Raw genomic sequence first — 27,812 nt, forward strand, 5'->3', positions numbered from 1 at the left:
CTAATTATCAAAACTATATCTCAAAGATATGTATGTTCAATGTAATTAATTAATACTCTGTATTATATTAAATATTTAATGTCTCCTTTTTTATTCAGCAAATAATATTAAAGTAAAACTAACACGCTTGACGTCGATTTATAAATTTTATCCTTAGAAAAATCTGTAACAAAATCCATTAAACATTTTCTGTGGAAATTTTATCATTTCAGAAATTTCATGGCGAACTTTGGAAAAAAAAAGATAAAAAAGAGGAATAAAGTATAACATTTATAATAATAAACTATAAACATAGATATACAAATCAAATTCTATATTTATTACGTTTTTATTATACCTTTATTATATTTTTATGTTTTTATTATGAGTTTATTGTACTTTTATATTTTTATTATATATCTATATTCTTATTTTGTTTTTATTGTTACAAATTATATTTAAAAATTTTATCTAGTTTACATAAAAACAAATTAAATATGCATATTTACTTGTTATTTAACGCAAATATTTAATTTCCCTACTGAATATTGAATATTTCGAAAACATATTCAAATTTAAAAGTATTAATAGAATTAGTACTTTGTAAATTTTAATCTACAAAATTCTATTACCTAATGTGTAAAATGCTATACTATTTTTAAATTCTTTAGAAATTTAACATATACATACATTCGTTGACACATTATAAAAATATTTTTAATCTTTCTAAATTTCCCGAAAAGGTATACAAACACTTTTTACATTCAATTCTTTTGTTCTCGCTGATATTCGTGATACTATTTAAACATCCTATTAAACACCGATTACACTTCGATTAGCATATTTACGAGACACATTGTTACGCACCATACTGAATAAATATCGACAAGCTCGCAATAAATGTACATTATTTTCTATAAATTATGTACAGGCAAATTGTTGGAAATCGATTGTAGCGTCAATTAAACGTTAAACCTCAGAGGCATTAAACCGAAAGAGCTCGTTTAAATAATTATAATGTATCTCAATATCATAGCCGTTTCGTAACAACTTCGTAAGAAATTTGCTTTATCAAAAATAGAATTATTGAAGCAATAAGTATTTGTCTAATGTCTCGGTATCATCCTTTAATAACATGTTAAAGGACCTATGTATTTTAATTTCCATACAATGTATATATCTATTCATGCAACGTCTAAAGAGACTTCCACCTTTCATGGACAAATGTCCGGCTTTGTATAACATTTCCGCTTAATTTTGGTCCTTTGAGGGTACAATCATCTTCAAAGACTAATACTCCACCCTTCATTCTAATTTTGGTAGTTTGTTATTAAATTGACTTGAGAAATGTAAAATAAAAGTAACAATAATTGGAGATATTTATGTACTAATTGTTTTTATAATTCTGACTTTTTTTTTAAATATATACATATTATTTGTGTTACTAATAATGTACAAAGTGATCCAACAATAATTTATGTGTGATTCATTCATTTGTCACATTAATTAATTCCGTAAAACAACAGAGATACAACAACGAGACAACAAAATTCTTAGCTATTCTCTTTTCTTTTAATTTTCATATTTATTACTCTTATTACATTATTATTATTAGACTATTGCATCATCATTATTATTATTATTATTATTAAATTGTTATATTATTATTGTTATTAAACTATTATTTTATTTTTATTACTATTACTTTCTTTTTTCTTTTACTATGTCGTTTAGAAACTATATGATGGATATTTGTCTGTCATACGTCCCTTTATTATTATTATAGTATTTTTTTAACTATTGCCGTTGTTTTAATTATTATTGCTTATTATATATTTGTACACATATAAATACTTAAACCAATTGTTACGATATATGTTAAAATGTTTTCTATTGTTATAGTTTTTGCTGGAGATTTGACTATTAATATTATTTCCAGACTTAATTAATAATTTGACAAATATCGTTTACTTCAAATTTAATTATCGCTGCGTGTCTAACAATGAAATACGTTATTTGAGCGCTCACTGTCACTTTCCATACATAAAAGCACAAAGAAAAAGAAAATCAAATAAAACCAAAGATACACTCTCATTTCAAAACTCGCCAGTCACTTGCGAATAATAAACAAAATTCTATCAATACATATTACTAACAGGATTTTGAAAATTGTTAACACGAAAAGTTAACAAATGTCAACTTAGCCTCCTAATTATAACATTAATTTATCTCTGTACCAAAATACGCTAAGAGTCCAATAACCTCTGAACTGGAATGTATTACACGTACATAAGTATTATGAGTCATGGCGTCGCATAAAAATACGTAAACCCACACGATCTCGTTAATGATACGAACAGAACTAGAAGCAGGATTAAGAGTAAAGTACAGTAACTAGTAATGAAACATGAAATACACAGAGAATACAGAAACGTGCAAATTGTTAGACTCATAATGTTCTCATTTATTTACCAATCTTCCGGAAAAATATGGAGAAATTGCGGGTGGAAATAATGTTCTCATTTGTTGTTTCATAATTGGAGATATCGCAAATCAGTGAAATTAATGGTAAGTTAAATTGTGAAAAGGATTCTCGGTTTTTATCATTATTATTTTAGCCATCAATGGCGTTAATTTTTTTTTTTATTTTTTTATCCCAATTGTCTTTAAAAGTATATTCCATCGCACTTTAAGTCCTCAGCGATAATTCTGATTTCGTTGTAATCGATGTTTTTATGTTTATTGGTTCTATTTTGTCACGTAAAATAAAAATTCTTGAAGAAATAGATTTATATAAACATCTCATAAAGTCAAATTTATGTCGATAAATATTTGATAAAATGTTATTTATCAAATGCTACGATTATTCATCTCTTTGTACCTTCAATAATTTAGGTTGATCATTTGCACACTTTTATATTATGCTATTGCATACGTTGATATACAATATTATTTTTTACTAAATTAAAATATTGAAAAAAAATATTTTATAGGTATCATATAATTATTATTGTTATATTTGTATTTAATTATTATTATAATTATTTATTATTACATTCTATATTATAATATAATTCATTATTAATATATTAATATCACTTGTAATATAACTATATATTATAATATATTACAATATTAATTTAATAACAAACTTGAAAATATATTCAAATTTTAAATTATATCAAATTATATTTTTAGAATAGCTTCTAATAGTATCAAAGAATATTTAGGTACCACTAGAAATAGGAAGATAAGTCTGCTTCATAAAAAGATTTAAAAAAGACTTTTATATGAAAACTAGAATATTATTACTATTTGCTTTAGTGAAATAGAAAGTATTTCCGTGCCATTTTTTAAAATGGAGTTACATATACTCTGCAAGTACAAACAATATCTTTTTGAAGTACATACTTTCATTACATAATATTAAATAACCAATAAAAAACATAAAACAAATAAGTCTGGAATGAACAATAGAAAATATAATAGACAGTTATAGCATACAGGTATAATTGTATCAATTCCCTTCGATACCAATTTCAATTCAACCTAACTCAAACTTATCTGCTATAAACAGATGTCGCTGCAATCGATCATAGGTATTGTCTAAAAGGTACAATGATAGTGAAACTTTCCTTCACTAATTTAATACGTAAACCAAGATAACAATATACTATCATTATATTATACGATACACTATATTATATCGTACTAAAACCTAATAATAAACGTGTTGCTGTAATTCTTTAAACCTAACCCTACTTCTTGTACTATCCCTCTATTCCATGTAACATGGCTTCGCAAAAGACACTATTTCTTCAAAACCCAACTATTATGTTATCTAAAAAATATCTGTATGTGCCTTTACTGCTAAAATTTAATAAACAAAACAATCATTCGCAAATTTTATCTATTCTTTATCTTCTATTATGAAATACAATATATATACTAAAATTAGAAGTATTTCGAAGAGATAACATCCAATACATATATCCTTTTCGAATATGTAGCAACGTTTTCTTAATTTGAATCGTGCAAGATAAAGCATTTGAATGTCGCAAGATAAAGAATACAAAAAATTTCGCGAATGATCATTTTGTTTCCTTAACCTTTTTCAGTAAGCGTATAATGCCCAGTTTATAGAATTTTATTTCAATCGCGTCGTTAGAGAATTTTTCTCTTAACGATGCGAAGATGATAGCAGCGAAACCGCGTGGGAAATTCGCAAATTTCCGCAAAGAAGAAGCGCGAAACGTAGGACGAAATCATGCGACATAATGGATCGCGTACGGTGACATGCAGCAGGCAGAGGCGTCGCGGACGTCCATGATCAAAGGCCGGCCCGAATGGGAAATTATAATTAATTAAGGTAATTGGAAATTAGCGACCGATCTTGCCGGTACTAATGGTGCGCCCTACTCTCCTCTTAATTGAGTTAGCAGCCGCTTTTGAGGAGGCCCCGTATCGCTGATAGCTGGTCCTAATCGTATTCCTACGAGGGACTCGATAGAACAGGGCTAATAGCGTCGTCATCGCCGTCGTCGTCGATGAGTCCAGTCTTCCAAGTCGTGGAGTTGCTTGCGAGAGTTGTTGTTAGAAGGTTTGCAAAAGGGTGACGAGTTACGTTGTGTCGAAAGGCGTTTGATTTACCATCAACATCGTACGATGTAAAATGTAATTTAAACCGATAATAACGTGGAAAAGTGGAAGACGATTATTCTTACTTGTTGTTGGGCTTGTTAGCAATAATGAAATAATATTTTAACTGTTTTTATACGTGATTACGCGATTATAAGTTTTACTTAATTTTTGAACCTGAAAATCATATATTTTTTAATCAAATATCTTTGCTGAAAATTAATTAAATTGAAACTTAATGGAAGGAAAAATTTATATCATGTATAATTGTTAAAAGTAGAAAAACAAGCATAAAATAGTTTTTTTTATAAAATATTATTATTAAAAATAAACATAATAAAAGCATAATTGAGTCATTGTTTTTTTGTAGTAAAAGAAATAGATGACGGTTAAAATAATTTCACAGAAGCTAAATTGCGATTGATTTGATCAAATTTCTATATTCGCGTTAATAAACGTAACTCGTCAAATATTCAAAAATGACGTTTAAAAAGCCGTCAAGGTTGAAAACAAAATTTACATTAACCTTAGTCGTTTATAATATTTTGTATGGCAAAAATAAAAATGTATTAGTATCAACATGGTCAGAATCATCACGATTAGTATGATCATATACCATCGTATATTCTTAAGGAACTTGACATCGAAAAAATACTTGGAATTTTGTAATTACAGAAACAGGAAATATTTAATTTTATATTGTTATTTCCATTTTTATAAAACGAGAGTTTAGATATCAAGGTCTTCTAAACTCGTAAACTTTTTTAAAGCTAGAATATGAATTATATAACGTCGTTTTAATAAGAAGGAGCGAAGGACATCGATTACGTCGAGGAAGATGATACGACTTAACCAAAGTGCTAAATCGAAAACACGACATAACTGGGGTAAGAATTAAATCTACGTGGACGATGCAATCTCCCGAGTCGGTGCGTGACTCTTAAATTGCTCTTTCGCTTTAATTTGGGCCAATTTTGAGTCCTGCAGATGCTTTCACGGATAAGAAGAAGCCTAGGGTGAAATCTAAATCTCAGGGTCATTTTCCACGAGGTAAATGCCAATTACTCGACCGGTTAACGCGGTATTGCCTGGCTGCCGGAGTGCATTACTTGATGCATCCCCCATTGCAGCTGCGAAATAACTCCTTACAATGCTGCTAGATACAAACTGATAACGTGCCAGGGCATCCAAATAAAAATGCTCGATTACGAGAAAAATAATGAAGTTATTTTATTTAGAAATTAATATTTAGAAATTGATATTTAGAAATAAATAACTCGCGTTATGTGAACTTTTAGTTATTTAAATTAACTGTATATTATATATTAATGGTATAATTAATGGTAACCTAGTATAGGATTTTTAATTTATTACAGAAAAATTTGACTTATTCTCAAAATATAGAAATTGCTACTTGGATTTATTTTAATAATATTTTGAATATATAAATATAGTGATAAAAATATAAGTATAATAAATATTTAGATATGCGTGTGACAATATTGTTGATGTTGTAACAATATTGTATATGTAGAAAGAAAAATCTCAAGAGTATAACAAAAAAATATTTTAAATATAATAAGAGGTTCAATTATAAATAAAAAATATCAATATGACATTTATCCATCTTCTGTTACTATAACAACCATACTAAAATTTTCTAATGGTTATACTAGCACCATGATTCTTCTAATTAATGCACTATGAATATAAATCTTGAAACTTCTCTTTTGTTATGTATAGCTTATCATTTGAAACACATAGTTTTAATGTTTATTATAAATGTAAGTGTTTTATTACATTTATATAAAAATTTACAAATAACTGTATATTATATAAGATCTTATAAATTTATGATTATTATATACACCATATTGTTAATATAGTATATTAATATTTAATTATATAAAACGTATCCTTTATTTATATATCGTTTAGTATTACTGGAATTGTTTATTTCCGAAATTTTTCATATCCCGGTCTCCGTTATTATCATAAATCCATCATATAATTAAAATGCGATTATTGCAATTTTTGAATAATTTTCATTACAATTTATAAAATCAAAAATTTTTAAATATTTTAAATAAAATTTTTAAATAAACTTTTAAACAATAAACTTACATTTTTTAATGTTTAAATAATTTTTCCTGAAAAGTATTTTCAAGCCTTCGTTTCTCCTTCAAAACCAATTTTATGATGTTATAATCATTAATTAAGAAACAGATTATAAATCTGACAGAAGAAACTACATTTTTCTTTTCTCTCTTATATACTTTATATTCTTTACGTAAAAATTTGCATTCCGTTGAATCGACAGAATTTGTCCGTATTATTTTCTAAATTGGAAAAGGAATAATCCAACGTTTTATTCGCTGAAAATATACTCCCTGGTAATCTTCAATCAACCGTGATGCGTAGAGTCGATGATTAGAAAACGACCTCATCGTTGCGACATCGCATACTTGTTAATATTCTTACGTATGCAGTAATTCGAGAAAACGACATCTGTTATTATCACATTTCGGATAAAAATTATAGAGGTGAAACTAATAACCATGAAGGAAAAACGTGATAGAAGAATATTAGAAATACGTGGAGGAAAAACCACTATACGACTGAAATAATGCAAAATACTCCTCTAATATGCAAAAGACTGAAAACAGCTGCATTAAATGATTGCGAATGCAAAAGATTATGATTCATGTCTGCTAAAACGAAGGTGATGAAAATTCATGAAATCAGGAATGTATTATTCTTATTAATGTTGAGGAATCATGTTTCGTTCAGAAGAAATTTACAAATTTTTCACTTAGAATAAATATTTAATTTAAACTCTCAAATTATATAAATTACAACGAATTACAAATAATATCATTGCTTTACTGATTATCTGCTCATATTTTATAATTCTAATTATAAAAGATGAAATACAGGTATATACATTATATATACGGGTATGTAAATTTTACTTCGAGTCAACTAATGATTATGTAAATCATGGTGAGTATCTCGTTCATATAAAACAGTCTTTCGCGATTAGTTATGTTAAAGAAGTTTTTATTTATTGGCACTTATATAATTAATACTGATTCTATCATTATTTGACGAATTTATGAGAACTCCAAACTCTGATAGAACATAAATTTATCAATTTTTTGTTAATTAATATTATCGAATTTGATAATATTATTTGATACATTCAGAGTTATTAACGTGAATTCGTGTCAACAGAGATATCCTCTAGTATTTTAAGATAAATTTTGTCCTTTAATTTTTCAACAAAGAATTTTGATTTCAACGTTTGTTTTAAAAAGAATAGAAATCTGCAGCAAACTATTATAGTTTTAGATGTAACGCTGATTCACTTGTTGCTTATGACAGTCGTAAGAAGACTCCATCGAGTACATTAGCGTCACCATGATAGCTAAACTATTTTCTACTTTTACTGATATTATTTTGAGATTTTCTCTTTACGACGACGTGTTATATCGTTTTAAGAATTTCGATTCAACGTAGATATACAAGGTCAGGCCGAATAACATGCAGAAACGAACGCGACGTAATCTTTTATGGAAAAATAAAAAGAAAAATATAAAATAAAATTTTTTCTTTTTTAGTCCAATTTTCGAGAAAATCATATTTGAAAATCAGTTGCCTATGCATGCTGTTATGGCTGAACAGATATCGATAATTAATCGAACACAGGTATGTATCCGACAACGAGGACAACAGTTCCAGCAATACTCTAATTGATAAAATAAAATTTTTTCCGTAAAGTAAAATTTTGTTACAAATTTTCTTTCCGTTTTTACTCAAAGTTAATTACTTTTAAATCCCATGTAAACTTTGTATACATACACTATATACGTAATGCGTCGCTCGACAAATATGTCCCGACAGTGAATATTTTAACAGGATTTTCCCAAAAACCAAGCCAAAAATGTACAAAACTTACTCTACGTCTTTTTCTCATTTCTCCATAAGAAATCATGTGAATCTCGCTTTTGCATGTTACACGGCCGGACTCTACATATTTCGCGAACATACATATTTTCGAACGTAGGACATACGTGAAGCATGAGCTAAGAGCTTTCAAAACGTTGAACACACTCACCGCCGCCATTTTTGTAGCACAGGTAAGGAAATCTCCAGACATTGGCAAGGTCAACGGCGAATCCAATGACAGACAAGAGGAAGTCGACTTTGCCGGACCAGGTCTCCCTGCCGTCCACGCTGCCATTCAACTTTGGATGATTCTTCACCACCCTCGACGACATGTCTCGTTTTCCTGCACCAAACAGATCCATAGATTAATACCAATTTCCACAAATACTCTACCCGACCTAACCTGGAACAAAAACCCGACGCTCTACAAAAGCAAACCATTTTTTTCAATCTCTGATGCAACAACCCTGCGTCATAAGTACACATGTACGTGGAAACTTCTAAATGCACGCACCGTTGCATAACCGGTAATCGTGAAGGATTCGAATTCGCGAGACAAAGGACGCACTCCATGAAAATCCTGATACGAAACAAATCGAAATCCATCGAGCAGACAGGGGTATCTCGATCGAGCTGACAAGCGTAATGGGTCCTCCGGGTAGGGGGTGACTTTTTGCACAACCATCGTGCCAGCGAGTTCTCTAATTCTTGGTCGTCCGAGTCCTCCGAGTACTCTCGTTCTCATAAAGATTAGATACGACAAGGTGGCGAAAGTTGGGGTGTGAGCAGAAGGAAAGAGGTAGAAGAAAAGAGGGTGGTGGATGGAGGCGCGTGCGGGTGCGGTCACGTGTAATTTGGCGACGACAAGTTATCGATAGCCCTTCAGGCGACAACGCTTAACCCCCGAGCGAGGCTCATTGTGCCCTGGTGACGGGTTCCGGACAAACAGCGTATATTTCAAAGGCGGCCGCGATGCCGGCTTCGAGGGGACTCTCGACGAGGGGTTTTCTGTCACACGCACTGATCCACGCTTGTCTATAGGTCGACCCGATTAATTGATATTCGACGGTTATTGCCGAACAACGATAGAACTCTCTCTCTCTCTCTCTCTCTCTCTCTCTCTCACTCTCTCACTCTCTCTCTCTCTCTCGCGCGCGCTTACCCCCTCTCCTTGACACTATCGCCCTCTATCTGAACAGGTGCGACAAAAATCCTGCTTTGACGCCTGGTGTTTTTTAAATCGGATTAGCTGCGACACTGAGATAGCTCTGATCGTGGGGTGTCGATGAGAATCTACTGTGAGAGTCAGGGAATAACTCTTCAGTGTCTTGCATCGATTTCAACTCGATAGTTTTATTCGATTTAGTTTAGCTCTGATATATAAAACATGGTCTTTGGAGTTGCGATTTAATTTGACGAAGGTACGTATGTACTAGTAGATACATCGTTGGTTAGAGAAGTATGAAAATACAGTTCCAGAACAGGCCCTTGGCTATAGACTAATTGTTAAGCATCGAAGATCTGGCATATCAAACCTGATCTCTCTCACTATAGGAAAAAGTGGAGTAAAATCATTATGAAAAATAGAATACCATTATTTTTCTAAAGTAAACGATGTAACATGCAGCCAATACGTTGTGTTAGATTCAAAATGGCTTCCCGAAAATACGAGATCAACTATGGATTATGGTACAGCGTGTTAGCTGATTGTTGTTTATTTACATTTGGAATATTTTTTATTATTGATCCACTTTATGCACTATTTACAAATGTTATAAAAGTGATTTAAATAGAAAATCGTGAGAAATTGAATTTGTGACCTGATTGGTATTATTTAAAATTCTATTGTAATAATACTTACACAAGTATTTCTATGAAATAGATGTAAATTGAAGTGTTAAATCAAGTTAATAATTTTAGTAGCGATGCGCTCTAACAAATTTGTAATCTTTTAGGAAGAAAATAATATTAATTTATTTTATGTAATTGTTGCTGTAAGTCACTTCCAAAATAACTTACTAATTTCGAAAATTATCTCTCGTATTCAAAATCTCGAAAAGCATATTTTCTTATATATTTTCAGTAATATTTTAAGATAATTAAAAATGATTGTATTAAAAGGATGAATATCTCTTATATTAATTAAAAAAGAAAATTCAACATAAAATAAACATAAAAGAATAAATATTTTGAAAGAATTTATAGATCATATCGAAACAAAGAATAATATTGTACATATATAATATTTTAACGCGTATAATACTGTATTATAGTGCACGTAATATTTTATATCAACTTAACTTTTTATATAAAATTTATTTTTTTATAACAAAAAGATTTGTTTCTTATTGTTCAGTTCGTTGATCCATTTTATACAAAATATTGATCACTAGTCTAATGTTAAAATTAATCGTTTAATTAGCTTTTTAATTCCATACTCACTCCTACAGAAGATTTACTGCTTACGATATTTGAAATAAAAATCATTCGAATAAAATCATTCTAATCGATAACTCGAAACATTTTCCATTTTTTATTTTCCTATATTTTTTCTTTTATTAAACAATTTTAATCTCCCTTGAAAATATTTTGTATTTTCCTATGTGCTGCTAATAATTACAATACAATTAATGCTTCTAGTTTGTTGAAAATTTCGAGAAGATTTCGATTCGGTTATCGATGTTCGTTTAAAAATGTGTAGACTCGTAATTACAAAGAATGTTTTCTTTATGATCTCCTAGAAAAGCTTGTGTCGAAACTATTTAATATTACTTTGTATTTTTTCAAAATTAAAAATTTATTCACAACTATACGATCATGTAAGATAACGGATTAAAGATTTTCTATTTTCTTTGGCGATAACAAAAACAAAATAAATGAAAGAGAGTCAATAGCCAACCCGGGAACTAGCATAAGGAACAAAAATAAAGTAACAAAAATAGAATTAAACAATCAGATACCACCATAATCAGAAAAACTGACGTGATAGACTTTTCTGAATTTCTACTAAAACAGCAAAAAGACGAACAAGTCAAATTACAAATAAGGTTCATTACCAAGTGCAAAACAATAATTAGAATACACAGAAAAAAAGACAGACATTTTTCAACCAAAAATGAAAAAAAAAAGTTAAGGTTGTGATAAAAGCGTTTCACTTAAAATTAATTACGAACACATCAAGGAAAACTCACAAAAAAAAATACAAGGTTAGCAACTTAGATTTATAAGTATTCTAACAAACGTCATTTACAGGATAAGTCACTTCCTACAAATTTGTAAATGTGCAGAAATAATTGCACTGCAAACACTGAATAAGAATTGAAAATCAGCTGCAAATCGGGAATATGAAGTGTAAAATGAAATATCGAATTTAAAAATTACATTATATGTTGCATTATAACACTACATTTTATATTCCAAAATTAACAAAATGAATTACTCATTTTACTTCGTATTGTTATATAAAATGTTATTTTGAAACGAATTTAATTTATTTTAGCATAAAATATAATATATTCGCTTTAAACGTATAATTTATATTACTTTTTATAAAAAATAATTATAAAATTTTTATTAAAAAAAATGTTTTGAAATTATTTCTAATTTAATACATTCTTTTTCATAAAAAGTAATTATTTATCAAATTTGTATGAAAAGTAATAAATTATTAACATCAAGAACTGACGAGTTGTAATGTATACCTGAATATTTTACATATAAGCGATTATTATTGCAATAATATGATAAAAATATGTAAGAATATATACCTAATCACATTCCTATCTCAACAAATGTCAACATTAATTTAGCTTAACACACCTGTATCATTTTAGCAATTGTAATAGTACAAAATTTGAAGCCTGTCATTTTAATTGTTTGATATTTTTGGTAATACATTTATTTTTACTTGCACAAAATGTAGGATTCGCTAATTATTTTTTAATAAATTATCATTAATAAAATTGTCATTAATAAATTATCAAACTTAAATTGAATCTTCTCGTTTTTCGCTTCTAGTAATATCGTGTATAATCTGGTAACATAACTCAATTTGTATTTATAATTACAGGTCATAGCTTATTCTTATTCGATTTATTTGGAGAAAATACCATCTGTGGTTTACTGATTTGATACAACATTCGTCCGCGAGATGGTACTCGGGCTGAGATCAAATTTCATCAACAAGTTTCATAACTGAATTCAAACATTTTATGCAACTACTTACGGAGGACCATTAGTAACTAGTTGATACAAATTTGAACGATAAACGAGAATAAAATTAATATAAAATATGAATAAGATTTAAGAAATATATATTCTATCGTGCAATTGAAAAAACAAAATAAATCAACTTTAAAAAATTAAAGGTACAACTTATAACATTACCATAAGTTCTACAAAAAGGAACTAAAAACGAAGAAATAAAAGAAAAATCTATGAAACAGCTACAGTTTGATTGAAAATTCTTTGATGAAAAGTTTTTTAACAATATCAATTTATTTAACACTGAATATATTTTAAATAGAGTACAATAAAATGCGCAGAAAACTGCAAAGCTGTCTGCATTGTAAATTCTCTAAATCTATATTAAAACAACTTTTAAAATTCTTCGAAGTAAAAATAGCTTGTAGCATCGAATTTAAACAAAAATAGTTTACAATGGCATAAATATAATATATTCAAAATTCACTAGACACTGAAATTATTGCTCAATAACATGTACATAGATATAATACACATAATAAAATAGTATAAATATAATAAAAATTCTTCTTATTATTTGATACTTAAAAATAAAATAAAGAATTTGTTATTTAAAATAACACATAATAATAATTAAAATGGTACTACAAAAATGAACAAGTATATGTATAAAACTATTGCGTTGTATTTCTGTCTTACAATTGTTAATAAAAATAATTATTGACTTTCTCAAGAGCAGCTGTAGATTTTCAATAATTGAGAGCACAAGAAATCTAAAACCAAGCAATTTAATCAATTTGATAATTTTCTTTTCTAGCACAGTATAACTGACACTATTTCGGTAACCTACAAAGACCAACTTAAATGATTGAATATTATAAATACCATTTCTCCTAACAGATTAAACAATTTCTACACGGAATATTATCTCGAACATATTATATCTGGCTCTCAAAATATAATGCTAAAAAGAATCGTTACGAACATCTCGTTACATTCCTCTCGTAATTCACCGTTATAGTTAAGATGGCAAAATAAAAGGCGAAGTGCAATTAGACAATCACAGACGTGTGCAAACGAGCATTGCGAAACGAAAACCCGGCCGAGAAACAATTCCAAGGCACATAGCCTACCTCGAGATCCCAAGAAGCGCCTTGTTCAGGAAAAAACGAACGAAATGCAACTGTCGCGTGTTCCTCAAGATTTAAACAGTGCCACACGAACGCGCTGAAGAAATAGATGGGGATAAGAGTTGCGTCGAAGCAAATTGTGCAAATTCGAAGAAACGGAATGCTCGACTCGTCGGTGGGGACAGGGCTTCTTATTCAAGGTAACAAGCAAGATCGTGGTATTAATTAACTCGTTGTTAGTGGAACCAGTCGCCAGTTCCCCAATGGATCGTGATGATAGGTATCAGAAATGATCTACTGCACTACTCACATCATCGTACAACTTGTTGCATGCCAGCTTTAAATTCTCACCTGCTTATATCGTTATTCTTTCTTTCGCTTTTCTTTTGTACTATAAATTATAATTACCCGTTGTTAGATTTTATAATACAGCACTATTATAGTAGAACCACCTATGACTCGAGAGATTCTGCGTTAAAGGGATTTCGCGTCATAGGAAATCGAGAAAATTAGAAATAAATTAATAATTCTTTCTTTGGTATCGCAGAAAGTGACATGCATTCTGTTTTAGCTGAAAACAACAGAAACAAGCAGAATTTATATGTTATAGGAGACTATTATAGTCGTATACTAGATATGTAAAAACATTTTCCTTGCTTAAAACAACAAATCCCAGAACCTTTTATATAATATATAATTGCAACTACTTATTTTATATACATATACTATATACTAATATATTATATTATTATATATCAGAATATATTGTAATAGTATATTATATGTAATATAATATAATATATATATATATATATATATTATATATCGAATATATACCGGATATCCCTGAATATATAAGAAGTATTTGACATACTGATTCATCACCTAAAGGCAATGAAAAAATGTATACACATAAGCATTCACTCTATTTCATCTGTATGATTTGACATAGCAAATTTTGTATATTTTAATGTTATCTGCCACTGACTTCGCAGAAGATGTATGTATAAATGTAAAAGTTCGTAAATAAAATTGTTTCGATATTCATAGAAGAATTTCTGCTTGGAATAACGATGAAATTAATACGTTGGAGGATATTCGATTTTAAGTAAAGTAAAGCGTACAGCCTGTTGCTTACTATCAGGTGCAGTTTCCATGTAACGTCGTGGGCTCTGCTATATAGCAGTGTCGAATGAAATTACACATCATAGCTCTATGCTAAGATTTTTCTTATTACTACCGGATGGTAAAAAATAATCACAAGAATGTTGATACTAATTATAGTTAAATTTATGCTTATCGTTCATACTCTTTTTCTAATATTTTTATTTCACCTTACATTTTTCTCAATTTTGCATGATATGTCTATCCTGTTATTCTTCCTTCTTTTAATTTAAATCTCTTATCCAAATTTCCAATTAATATTTAACATTTCTCTCTGTTACTTAAACTCCTAGACATAAACGTATGTAGCTACTTTAATCTATTATATATCTTTCATATATATTATTTTTTTTATATTATATCAGTTTTATATAATCTGGGAGGAAGATATATTTTCAAGTTCTGTAAGACATTTACTTTAAAGGTTTAACGATATAACACTGCGTCTTTAATTATCATTGTCATTTATGTCATTAACGATTCTTTAATAGATTCTAAATGTGAAACTTTTTTTATCTACTTTCACTCTATTATCCATTATAACTTCTAGGAATTTGTTAAGGAAAACTTATCACTTTTCACAGAAAAATCATCGATTCACTTCGACTTTCCGTGAATCGTGCTTCTAAGATAAATTCTTTGAAACATATGCATTAAAAATGATTTAGATGCTGAAACATGAGAATAAGGATAATCATCGAAACCACAAACGGCCATGGAAAATAAGAGTATTTACACATGGAACGTACACCTGTAAATACGTTCGAATAATTGTTCCACAATCGTTAATCAGCCGAATGACTAATCTAGATTCTAGATACAAAAACTTCGAACTATTTCTTGAATATTTCAAAAATCTTCTTAGATATCAAGTGAACTGACTTTTAACATTAATAGCTATTGATATTTAATAGGTTCTAAAGCACTATAATAGATTCTAACAATAGGTGATATAGCTACATAAAATTCGTAACTGGGTTAGGTAATCTGACAATAACGACGAGAAAGATTTAGACCCGTGTTTAAAAACATTTTAAAACAGACAAAAGGTTATCTACGACGTTTCGATGATTATTAAGAAGTTTCCTTAAATCTCGGAAAAACTTAATAAAAATAATTAAAAGAGAGATTAAGACATACTGATTCATCACCTAAAGGCAATGAAAAAATGTATACACATAAGCATTCACTCTATTTCATCTGTATGATTTGACATAGCAAATTTTGTATATTTTAATGTTATCTGCCACTGACTTCGCAGAAGATGTATGTATAAATGTAAAAGTTCGTAAATAAAATTGTTTCGATATTCATAGAAGAATTTCTGCTTGGAATAACGATGAAATTAATACGTTGGAGGATATTCGATTTTAAGTAAAGTAAAGCGTACAGCCTGTTGCTTACTATCAGGTGCAGTTTCCATGTAACGTCGTGGGCTCTGCTATATAGCAGTGTCGAATGAAATTACACATCATAGCTCTATGCTAAGATTTTTCTTATTACTACCGGATGGTAAAAAATAATCACAAGAATGTTGATACTAATTATAGTTAAATTTATGCTTATCGTTCATACTCTTTTTCTAATATTTTTATTTCACCTTACATTTTTCTCAATTTTGCATGATATGTCTATCCTGTTATTCTTCCTTCTTTTAATTTAAATCTCTTATCCAAATTTCCAATTAATATTTAACATTTCTCTCTGTTACTTAAACTCCTAGACATAAACGTATGTAGCTACTTTAATCTATTATATATCTTTCATATATATTATTTTTTTTATATTATATCAGTTTTATATAATCTGGGAGGAAGATATATTTTCAAGTTCTGTAAGACATTTACTTTAAAGGTTTAACGATATAACACTGCGTCTTTAATTATCATTGTCATTTATGTCATTAACGATTCTTTAATAGATTCTAAATGTGAAACTTTTTTTATCTACTTTCACTCTATTATCCATTATAACTTCTAGGAATTTGTTAAGGAAAACTTATCACTTTTCACAGAAAAATCATCGATTCACTTCGACTTTCCGTGAATCGTGCTTCTAAGATAAATTCTTTGAAACATATGCATTAAAAATGATTTAGATGCTGAAACATGAGAATAAGGATAATCATCGAAACCACAAACGGCCATGGAAAATAAGAGTATTTACACATGGAACGTACACCTGTAAATACGTTCGAATAATTGTTCCACAATCGTTAATCAGCCGAATGACTAATCTAGATTCTAGATACAAAAACTTCGAACTATTTCTTGAATATTTCAAAAATCTTCTTAGATATCAAGTGAACTGACTTTTAACATTAATAGCTATTGATATTTAATAGGTTCTAAAGCACTATAATAGATTCTAACAATAGGTGATATAGCTACATAAAATTCGTAACTGGGTTAGGTAATCTGACAATAACGACGAGAAAGATTTAGACCCGTGTTTAAAAACATTTTAAAACAGACAAAAGGTTATCTACGACGTTTCGATGATTATTAAGAAGTTTCCTTAAATCTCGGAAAAACTTAATAAAAATAATTAAAAGAGAGATTAAAAGTATTATACGTATAATTAAGAAGTAGACCAAATTTTTTCATGAAAATTAATCTGAAACTTCATTTTACTAGGTTAGTTTCCATAAAATTGGCTTTAATGAATTAAAAATTAAAATATACGTGTTATTTTTGCACTTTCTTATACATTTATCTACAATTTTTCAAACAAACTTTGTTTTTATTTACATTTTACTCGAGATTTCTTTGCTTCTTCGTTTTATCTTCGAAATTTCACAGAAACTTATAGTGAACAACGCAAGTTTTAATATCAGAGAAAATTAACATTCTCGTGACTTTGGTAACAAATATTACATTTTATTTATTTTATTTACTTAATCTCGTTCGTACTCTTCCCTTTTTCGATACCTCTCTACTTATTTAAAAACAATTATTTTCATTTTGATAGATTTTCTTCAGCAACATACGAAGTTGCTCCTTTTCGTTTCATTATAAAAAATAATTCTATCACTTTTAATATTTAATTACGTTTGATAATATTCCTATTCCTTTTAAGATATATATTTATAATAATTTTCTACGAAAAAATAAAATCTCTCACCCTTAATAACCAAATACGTCGATGTTGGGCACCATTTGGTGCCCCGCTCTAATTCAAACAAATCATAGTAAATGAGTAAATAAGACAAATAGTTAATTACGACTTTAAATTACAAGACAATTAATCATGACAACGTGAGAGTATTTGCATCGACTACTTTTCACTTACCAAATAACGTGTCCGAAACGATTAACGAGTGAGACCGGCGATGCTGTGGCTCAGCAAGACACCGTGACACTGACCGCAGATTTCTTCGGTCCACACGACTCCCACAACGAGAACCCGCCACAGGGTCAAAAGTACCTCGAAACTTGTATCCGTCAGACCCATTACCGCGCCACTAACCGTCCACGAATTGTTGCTTTCGTTGTTACGCGAGAAAGGATCCTCAAGACAGCTGACAACTTCGAACTTGGTCCAACGATTATTCGTTTCTCAAATACAATAAGAGTTCACGTTTCTCGTTCCTCTTCCCTTTTACTTTACAAATGTGACAAGAGGAATCATTGCATTGTGCAAATGTACGATTATTGCTCTTTATGTCTGTGTTTCTGTTTCAGATCGTAACTGCATAGTTTGCAAGAGCTACCATTGCAAAAATGTACGGTCGATCCAGTTGCAGACTGACTTCGAAAGCAATTGCCCATTGGTCACAATGACAGACCATCAGAAAGATAGCGTGTAAATTCGAAAAGAGAACCTCGTCGCAAAGGTTTGAAAGAATGAATGAGGAAATTTGCCGGCTGCAGGACGTATATACGCGTTGAAGTCACGTGACACTACGAGGTCCAACCCAAAGTTGTGAACTTCGTGTCTACGCATGTGCGGAGTTCACGACGTCCGAAAAAGCCGCACGCATCGTGGTTTCGGATGAAATGCGATTGCTCGACGATAATTGTAAATTGCTTATGTGCAACAGCGTAATAGTGTAAGAAATAAGCATGCAAAATGAAAACAGACCTTATCGATTTTAAGTTATATTAATTTTCGTTCTTTTATTTTAGTTTCTTTATTGGAATATATCAATGTGCTGTACTACAAAATTATGAATTCTAGACCATAACCTCATAATAATTTTTTTCGAGTGGTGATTATGATTTCTACATTTCATAATATTTACATAAATGAATTCGTTTCATCATGATTGCATAGATTTTCAATTGTTTTAGTTTAAACAAAGTTTAATTGCATGAACTGTTTTTACATTGATAAATACATACTAGTAAAAATCAAAAAATATATTTGTGGACGTTACATACTTTGCCCTAATAATAAATTAATGTTAATCAAATTTATACAGCCACCTCAACATGTTGTATATAACGTGGATCTACAGAAAAATGATTTTATTATTATCTATGCAGAAAGTATATAACATAATCTATAACATTCTTTTCCTATAGATGTGCCAAACCTTGCATTTAGTTGTTTATTTTAGTTATAATCAAATACTGAAACATGTATGAAAAATAAGATAATAACTCTCCCTCCTTTTCCTTCTTTATTTCCAAATATTATTTTTAATTTCGTAACGGTGTTAATGTATTTTAGAACTTCGTACTATTGAGAACTTACGTACGTACTACTAGAATTTCGTAATATTGTAACTGCATAAACATATTTTAGATATAAAGATTAATCAAATCTTGGAAGTACCAATACATTTGTGTCTACATATATGTATATCCTCTAGCGTATTAAATTTGTCAGTAAATTAATGAATTAATGCTACTCTACAAACGAGGATAGATACTTGATAATAAATTCAAAAATCAATGCCATTTAATTAATTTTTGTAGTAAATGCAGAGCAGACAATTAACATGTACAACTATTATCTTATCCAAAAAATTGAAATTAAAATGTTATTTGTATATATATATATTATGATATGTATATGTATTATTTTATTTTAATTAATAGAAATAAGTTTTGAATTTCTGTCATTCCTTCCCTTGGTTATTGATATATTATCGAGCGAATATGTGAAGAAGAAACTTGTAGCGACATCTATTAGTACAACTCCGTACTACACAGATTTTATTTTTTTGAGAATACGCCTTGATTTTTCAATCATTTATCGATTTCGACCAAATTTAATTTGTCCAATTTATATTTATTTTCTAACCCTTAATTTAAATTACATTAAATAAAAATAATATAAAATTTTATTTAATGAAAATTGTAATTATTTAATCAATTCTTGTTAAAATTATTATTTTCTACAACTAAACCTATCAAACTTAGTAATATATATAATTAAATATCAAGGAATAAATTCATTATTTTAAGTACAATACAACTATCATTTTGAAAAAACCTATATCTTACAATATATCTAGCATGTTACAACATATTATGTCATACTCTAGAATATGATAAAATTTCATTGAAAAATAACGCAATTTAATTTATCGTATCAGTACCGTAATACGTGTAAGTTTTTGAATATCAAAAATCAAATAAATTGTATTATTTACTATTATCGTATTAAAATTAAAATATATTTTATACTCGACATATTTATATTAATTTTTACTCGTATGTATAAAGATATAGAAGAATTAGAATTCATGCTAATAATATTAGCTTATCATTTAAACGTTTGCAAATTACTAGAGTAGTCGATATGTGTCACGTATTACTTCCGCTTGCGCAAGTCATTAGTTTCGTCGCCATCATAGCGACGAGATCGCGACCGTTTTTGGCCGCAGAGCCAGGAATTGCAATAATCGTCGATTACGACGAAAAACCAAAGCAGAGCTTTTGCTCTGTTATACCTGTGTTTGTGGTCATCCTAGTACCGTTACATCGGCCGTGGATTTTCGGCATTTCGAGGATTTTTTCTTCACCTTTGACAATAACGAAACATGGCTTATTGAAGAAGATGAAGGGCTTGCAGAAATATATTGTTTCTCCATACGGAGGAGACCGTAGCCGCAACCACTCTGGAATTCAGCACGAACACATTCGTGCTAGAAATGGAAAAAAATACGAAATTTCCGCAATCCTCTACAAAGGGGGCTCCTGCTGATAGTAAAAAGACTCAAGGTGCGTCGTACAAATGTCGATTACTTCAATAACGACGTCATCATTTCGCCGACGTCTTACATGCGTATCTTGTACAAAGAAAGAATGATATTTATTCCTCATAATCTATGGTTTCTTGAAGATTTTAATCTTTTGGTTTTCACTCTCCTTGTTTATAACTCATAATATTTTCATAATCTTTTAATTATATAATTCATTAAATCCATCGAGACACTTAAATATTACCAACTCGTATAATAACGTGTAGAATACTTCAACTTAAATATTTTTAAATATTTTAGAATATTTGTTTAAAAATATCGAGTTTATAGTTTATTTCTTAGTTCAAAACTAATTTAATCTCTTTTGCAGAAAAAAGAGAAAGAAAATTGCCTTATCAAAGATATCTTTGATATCATAATGACAATAATAATTTTCACTGATTTAGATAGTAAAATACCTTGGGTTTTACTCTTTAAAACATTCGTAAAATTTTTATTTCTTATTACGACATTTATAGTTTTGTGATTCTAATTTAAAGCTATTCCTAATTTTATGCATATTATGCACAGATGCACCTTTTGAAAATTGTTATAATAAATTGAAGAAAAATAAATAACCTTTAGATTCATATATAATATCACAATTATGTTTCAATTTATATTATATTTTTATACTAAAATATATATGTTTTATTAATCTTAATAATATACATTAAACATTAATATATATTAAGATTAATAATATACCAAATATATTATAAAAATAGCTTTTAATAATACAATAAAGGTAACAAAATAAGGTCTAAGAATATATACTTTTTCTGCATAAAATTCTCTTTTTATTTAATAAATAATTTTAAAGTAATATATTTTTACAAAAATATATAGTCCCTTATTGTAAATGCTATAAACATTTTGAAGACATATTAAACCAAAGATACTAATTTCAAGAAATAAATGTGTATTGTAATTATAAATATTTATTTTAAACGTTCAAAATATTTTACTAAAAATTAAATATTTTGAATTATCTATACATCTTAATCTTCTTTTCTCTTTCTTTTCTGTTAAAGTGGTTGTTGAGAAATGAAGGTATCTTAATTTATTTAAATGGAACATTATATAATTTTTATGACATATGAAAGTGTCCACCAAAACGAATACATGTAGTCTACAATGACTTTGAAAATCATACAAGATTAAAAGTAAAAGAGATATTTTGAAATTGTCATATTATTATGTTTATAAGAATTTCTTGTTTGTATAATTACAGGTGATATTCAATATGACTTATATAAATTATCAATACTTGATTTATTTTACTTTGTAAAGTAGTTATATTGCTTAGTCATATCAAGAAGAAATTTTCATGTGGCATAGAACAATGTGCAACATTTCATTTAAAAAATTGATTACTTGCACTTCCAACAAATATTTTAAATAAAAAAAAACTGATATATAACATATCTTGTTGCTTGTAGAAAACTTCGAAACTTTATCCTTTTCATTTTCTTTTAATAATTATTATTTGCGAGAAAAACATTAACTAGTAATAATATGGCTGTCCGGTGTAATGTGTTATATAGATAAATCTTAACAGAATTAGAAAAAATGATAAGTAGTCAGATTATTTTAAAACAACTAACTATATCTAACAATATCCTAAATTTAATTATTGATTAGACATTAATAACAGTTACTTCTCATAGTATATAACAAATTTATGAAATATTTTAAAATTAACTTTTGTTATATACGAATTTCTTCATGTTATGATCACTTCTGTAACTTTTTATGTGTTATAAATATGCTATATATTTATTATATAAAATTAATTTTTTCCTTCTTTTTATATACATTTTATATTCATATTTATTTATAAATTCGTCCTATACATTGTTTGAAAGTTGTTTACTGTCTATTGATTACTGACAATTTTTTAAATTATAAATTATTATTTCTGCAGATGTTACAAACAAACTTTTTCCAAGAAATTCGCGCCGTCGCGAACCAGCAGGTGCTAGCAGTTCTTCGAAATTTGAACAATCAAAGAAGTGCAATGTACAAAAAACAAAAAGTTTTGATAAGAGACCAAGACCTAAAGGACAATATCATGGCAGTGCAAAGGAGAATACCAAGGTTGATTTTTATATTTAATTATGCTGGTTTATGTAATTTATAACCTAACTTAATTCTGAATTAAATATTTTAATTTTTAGGTAGTACATACAGAATTTGCTGAGCCTGGCTCAATAGTGGTCCAAGGAAGTAAAAAGCAGAATTTGAATCATCTGCTAAATTTTCATTATGAGCCACGTGATATGCAAAGTGGTTCAAGTGCATGGAGTCATGGAAAATCAGTGAAAGGTTTCTCTCGAAACAGTAATAGGTGGCTTCCACCAATACAACGGCATAAGTACAACAAAGAGCAGTTTTTACAAGCCAGGTATGATATTTTATATCAATATTGATAATATAAAATTGATGACTTTAATAGTATTAACGTACTTAAATTTTATTATTATATTATTTTTCAGCTGTCAATTTGTTGTAAATGACAGTGGAAATTATACGTTGTATCTAAGTGATCCAGATGTACTAGTTGATTGGAAATTGGTAGAACAAGTTGTAAGTTACAAATATCTTTAATAAAATTTGTTTAATTCTATTTGTTTTATATAATAATAATAATTATAAAATTTTATTGTTTAGAAACTCCATAGTTCTGAAAGCTTATCATGCCCAATATGTTTATGTTCACCAGTTGCTGGAAAAATGACACGTTGTGGTCATGTTTATTGTTGGCCTTGTATTCTTCATTATTTATCACTTTCTGATAAATCTTGGCGTAAATGTCCTATTTGTTATGAATCTATCCAAAAATCTGATTTAAAAAGGTAATTTATTTGAATATAACTAATATATTTTAATGAAATTTAAATAAAAAATTAAAAATATTCTTCTCCATTTCAGTGTTAGTGAAGTCACACAAAGTACATTAAATTTAGGAGATATTGTCACTTTACGTTTGATGCGTCGTGAAAAGGGATCGTTGCTCGCAGTGCCTGTTGGATCCATACTTCAAACTCCAACAAACTTCTTCCCAGTTTCAGAAACTATTAGCACTCAAGTCTACTCAAAACTTCTCATTGCAAATAGAGATGATGTAAGTTCCTTAAACTTTTAAAAATTAAAATGTAAAGATATCAAATAATTAATACTAATTGTGACTTGTATTACAAATTATATATCAGGTCGTGAATATTATTGAATGTGAACGGATTCAATTGAAATTCGAGCTATCAGATAATCCTGATTCTCCAGAAAATTGTTATATTGAACAAGCACTTGATGAACTCTCAAAAAGAGAAGAGGAATTACCACAAAAGGTAAAATAAATTTAAGTAAACTTATAAAATTTTTAATTTAAAACATTATAGATTAAAGTTTTTGTGAGTAGAATTTTCTTTTCCTTTTTTTTTCATAAAAACAAATTTTTTCCTAGATGAAATCAGGAGTTATTCCTATGAATGAAACTACAGCGCAAACGGGAAATAACAACATTGAGAAACATTTATCTCAATCTGGATCTCAAGAGTGTGAAGAAGCAAGTATTTCAACAAAAGGGCACGTAAAAAATCTGGATGAAGAAGCAAAGTCTATAGAAAATTCTCCTAATAGTGCTCAATTAACTTCGAACACTCAAAAATTCTTTTACTTTTACCAAGGTTTTTAATTAATATTTTTCATCCTTTTATATATATATTTTAACATGTAATTTACCAAAAGTTTAAATTTAATATACCTATAAAAAATACTAATTTTCAGCGGAAGATGGACAACATTTATATTTACATGCAATGAATGTAAAAATGTTAGAAATGCAATACGGTAGTCTTGAAAATTCTCCTCATACCATAATGGGAAAACTTTTAGAAAAAGAAACTGGAAGTCTTACGGAAAATCTAAGACGTAGATTAAGATATTTATGTCATTTGCCATTGGCTTGCCAATTTGAAGTAGCTGAAATTGAATTAAAGCCGCCAATTGTATCAAACGAGGTTTTATCTTCATTTCAAGGTACATTTATCTCTAGAAAAAATACAAGTATATCTTCTTAAATTCTACCGACATTTAAATTCATACTGTAATTAATTTTATAGCCCAATTAACATTGAGGCACAAGTGTAGACAACAACGTGAACGCGAGGAAAGGAAAAGAGAAAGAAAGATTACTGAGGAAGAAAACAAACGAATGGGAAAATATCCAACACCTATTGTACACATTGACTCACAACAACATTTTCCTCAATGGCAACCAGAATTGTTATTTTCAGAGTATGTATACTTTTCGTTATCAATACATTCGTTATTGATCTATTAGCATTTAATAATTGCTCTTTTACATCAAATTGTTAAATAAACACAAATTTTGTATTATTATCATAAAGAAAAATTCTTTATTTTATAATATATTTCACTTTTATCACTAAATATAAAAAGTTTTAAAGGTTTCTTTAAAATATCCAAATAATCGATACATCAATCATTAAAAATTTATTATTAAACTTACATCATATTTTAACAATTTCTTGAATTATGTCTTAGCAAATTTTTAATTTCATATATTCGACGCTTTTTAATATTAAACATTATATAACACTAAATATTTGCCATTTAAAGATTATAAGAGAATATTCGTTAGTGACAAATGTCAATATATATCATCAAATTGAAAGTATAAGTAAGTCCAAAATATATAGAATAATTTTAAGAAATATATGTTTACAGAGAAAGCGTTCCATCACCACCAGAATCGACGACGGCTTCAAGTGTCGCTAGTAGTCCATCCTTAAGCACATTTGACGAGATTGTTACATCTAAACAAACTGACAACGTCACTCACGAACCGGGGCCATCGTTTGCTGAAATGTTGCGAAATACCGGCACACGTATGAAGTCACAATCAATATGGCCATCAATTAACTCTACTCATGGGAAACTAAATACTAGTATAACCGTTCAATCATCTTCAAGAAACACTGAAGAAGAGGAAGACTATATCCCAGTACCATCACACAGTCAGAGTTTTGGCGATGCCTTAGCAGCTGCTTTAGAGCAAACAAAATTAGGTAAGCTTACTACAGTGCAATTACAAATTTTCATGTAAGTAAAAATCACTCAATTTTATAAAATTTTCAAACATTTTAAAATGAAAAGTTTCTAATATTTTGAATATTATTTCAATGTTTAAACGAAATCACAATAATGAAGTGTCTAATCAAATCATTTTTATCCAATTTAATTTACAAAGAAATACACATATGTGTGTCTAAATATTTTCTTAAATGTCATTCTAATATTTAATCAGTAACATCATTTGAAGATTAATTCATCTCATCACCATATATTTTAATTGTGAAGAAACATCAAATGTAGTTCAACGTTTAAGAAACTTGATGTTTATTGTTACTAATAAAAACATAATATATTAAAATATTTGTAAAAGCTTTATCTTATTTTATACTAAAAATTATTATGATTATCTTCTTATGTTATTTTTGTAATATAAAAGGATAAAAAAAAACAAGAACAAAGGATATTATAATACTGCAAAAGAAATGTTCTTCGTAATAAAAATATCTTAATGTAATAATTAAGAATATATTATTCATTTTATATTGTTTTAGTAATACATGTAGCTTATTTTGGTAGAAAAATATTTTGCAAAAATCATTTGAAAATATGTGACATGAAAATTGGAGCGTTGTGTTTATTTTATTTGTGAGATTATATTATTACTAATGAATTATAGAAATTGTTGTGTAATGCATATCTGTGATGATTGATAGAATTAATATTCTATTTATAACTTCAATTTTTGTTTTTTTTTTTCTAGAAACAAAGAAAAATGGAAGTGGAAAGAAGAAGAAAAAGAAAGGAAAATCAACTGTATTGTTTGCAACTACTATGGCACATCAATCTTAATTTCTTTCATAATAACGCTTGCACTCTATGTTGTTATTTTCAAATTTCATAATTCACTTATTTTATTATCAGGTGTTATATTTCAGGTTATTTCGGGTATACGTTAGAAAATTTGTAAAATCCTAGTACAAATCATAATATATATTGATGATGTATTGCTATTTATTAAATTTTCATCATTATACTATTGATCATTGAACAATTGTTTTTGTAGCATTTGAGTCTGTTGTGCTTGCAAATAAAACTTAATTTTATGAAGAATAATCTAAATTTAATTTTATTGCAATAACTGTGATGACCTTGTGCCTCTAAATTGTAAAAAAAAATTTTTACTATAGAACGAGAAGAATGTACTATGCTTGAATGATTTATTTCTTTGCATTGTTAATTCCTTCAATAGTACCGATGTCTAATCACCTAACGGCTGATACTCGCAATGCACTAATCGTGATTATAATCAACCAGCATCTAACATTCACGATATGCTAACGTAATTTTGATTAATCGTTAAAATTTCTCATTGATTTATAACGATGATAGAACATAGTACATCCGCGCTAGGATTATCTCGTACCGTAGCAATGCATTTGCAAATGAGACCATCGTAT

The 27,812-nt window shown here is 28.4% G+C and overlaps 2 protein-coding genes across 3 annotated transcripts in view; one reads left to right on the top strand and one right to left on the bottom strand.

The window, feature by feature from the left end:
* DAT (Sodium-dependent dopamine transporter) overlaps positions 1–18,509 on the bottom strand; it is a 39,533-nt gene extending 21,024 nt beyond the window's left edge. Inside the window, exons 1-2 of one of the 2 annotated variants that reach the window (XM_017902199.1) lie at positions 18,354–18,509; positions 8,735–8,908 (exon numbers count right to left, since the gene is read on the bottom strand). In XM_017902199.1, coding sequence (XP_017757688.1) covers positions 8,735–8,897 — 163 coding nt within the window. In that variant the 5' untranslated portion in view covers positions 8,898–8,908; positions 18,354–18,509. Of the gene's footprint in view, positions 1–8,734; positions 8,909–13,901; positions 13,960–18,353 lie in introns of those variants that run through there. The other variant, XM_017902198.1, reaches the window with a different exon arrangement.
* Positions 18,510–20,863: 2,354 nt separating this feature from the next.
* Positions 20,864–27,468, top strand: LOC108549007 (RING finger protein 10). The gene is made up of 12 exons (XM_017902204.1): positions 20,864–21,235; positions 23,183–23,355; positions 23,436–23,662; positions 23,754–23,844; positions 23,929–24,113; positions 24,190–24,382; positions 24,471–24,605; positions 24,722–24,944; positions 25,045–25,296; positions 25,380–25,554; positions 26,008–26,348; positions 27,116–27,468. Exons 1-12 carry the CDS (start codon positions 21,166–21,168, stop codon positions 27,202–27,204), a joined length of 2,154 nt encoding a protein of 717 aa, XP_017757693.1. The 5' UTR covers positions 20,864–21,165; the 3' UTR covers positions 27,205–27,468.
* The last annotated feature ends 344 nt before the right edge of the window (positions 27,469–27,812 follow it).

Source organism: Eufriesea mexicana, unplaced genomic scaffold, assembly GCF_001483705.2.
Source record: "Eufriesea mexicana isolate 0111107269 unplaced genomic scaffold, ASM148370v2 scaffold1809, whole genome shotgun sequence".
NCBI lineage: Eukaryota > Metazoa > Arthropoda > Insecta > Hymenoptera > Apidae > Eufriesea > Eufriesea mexicana.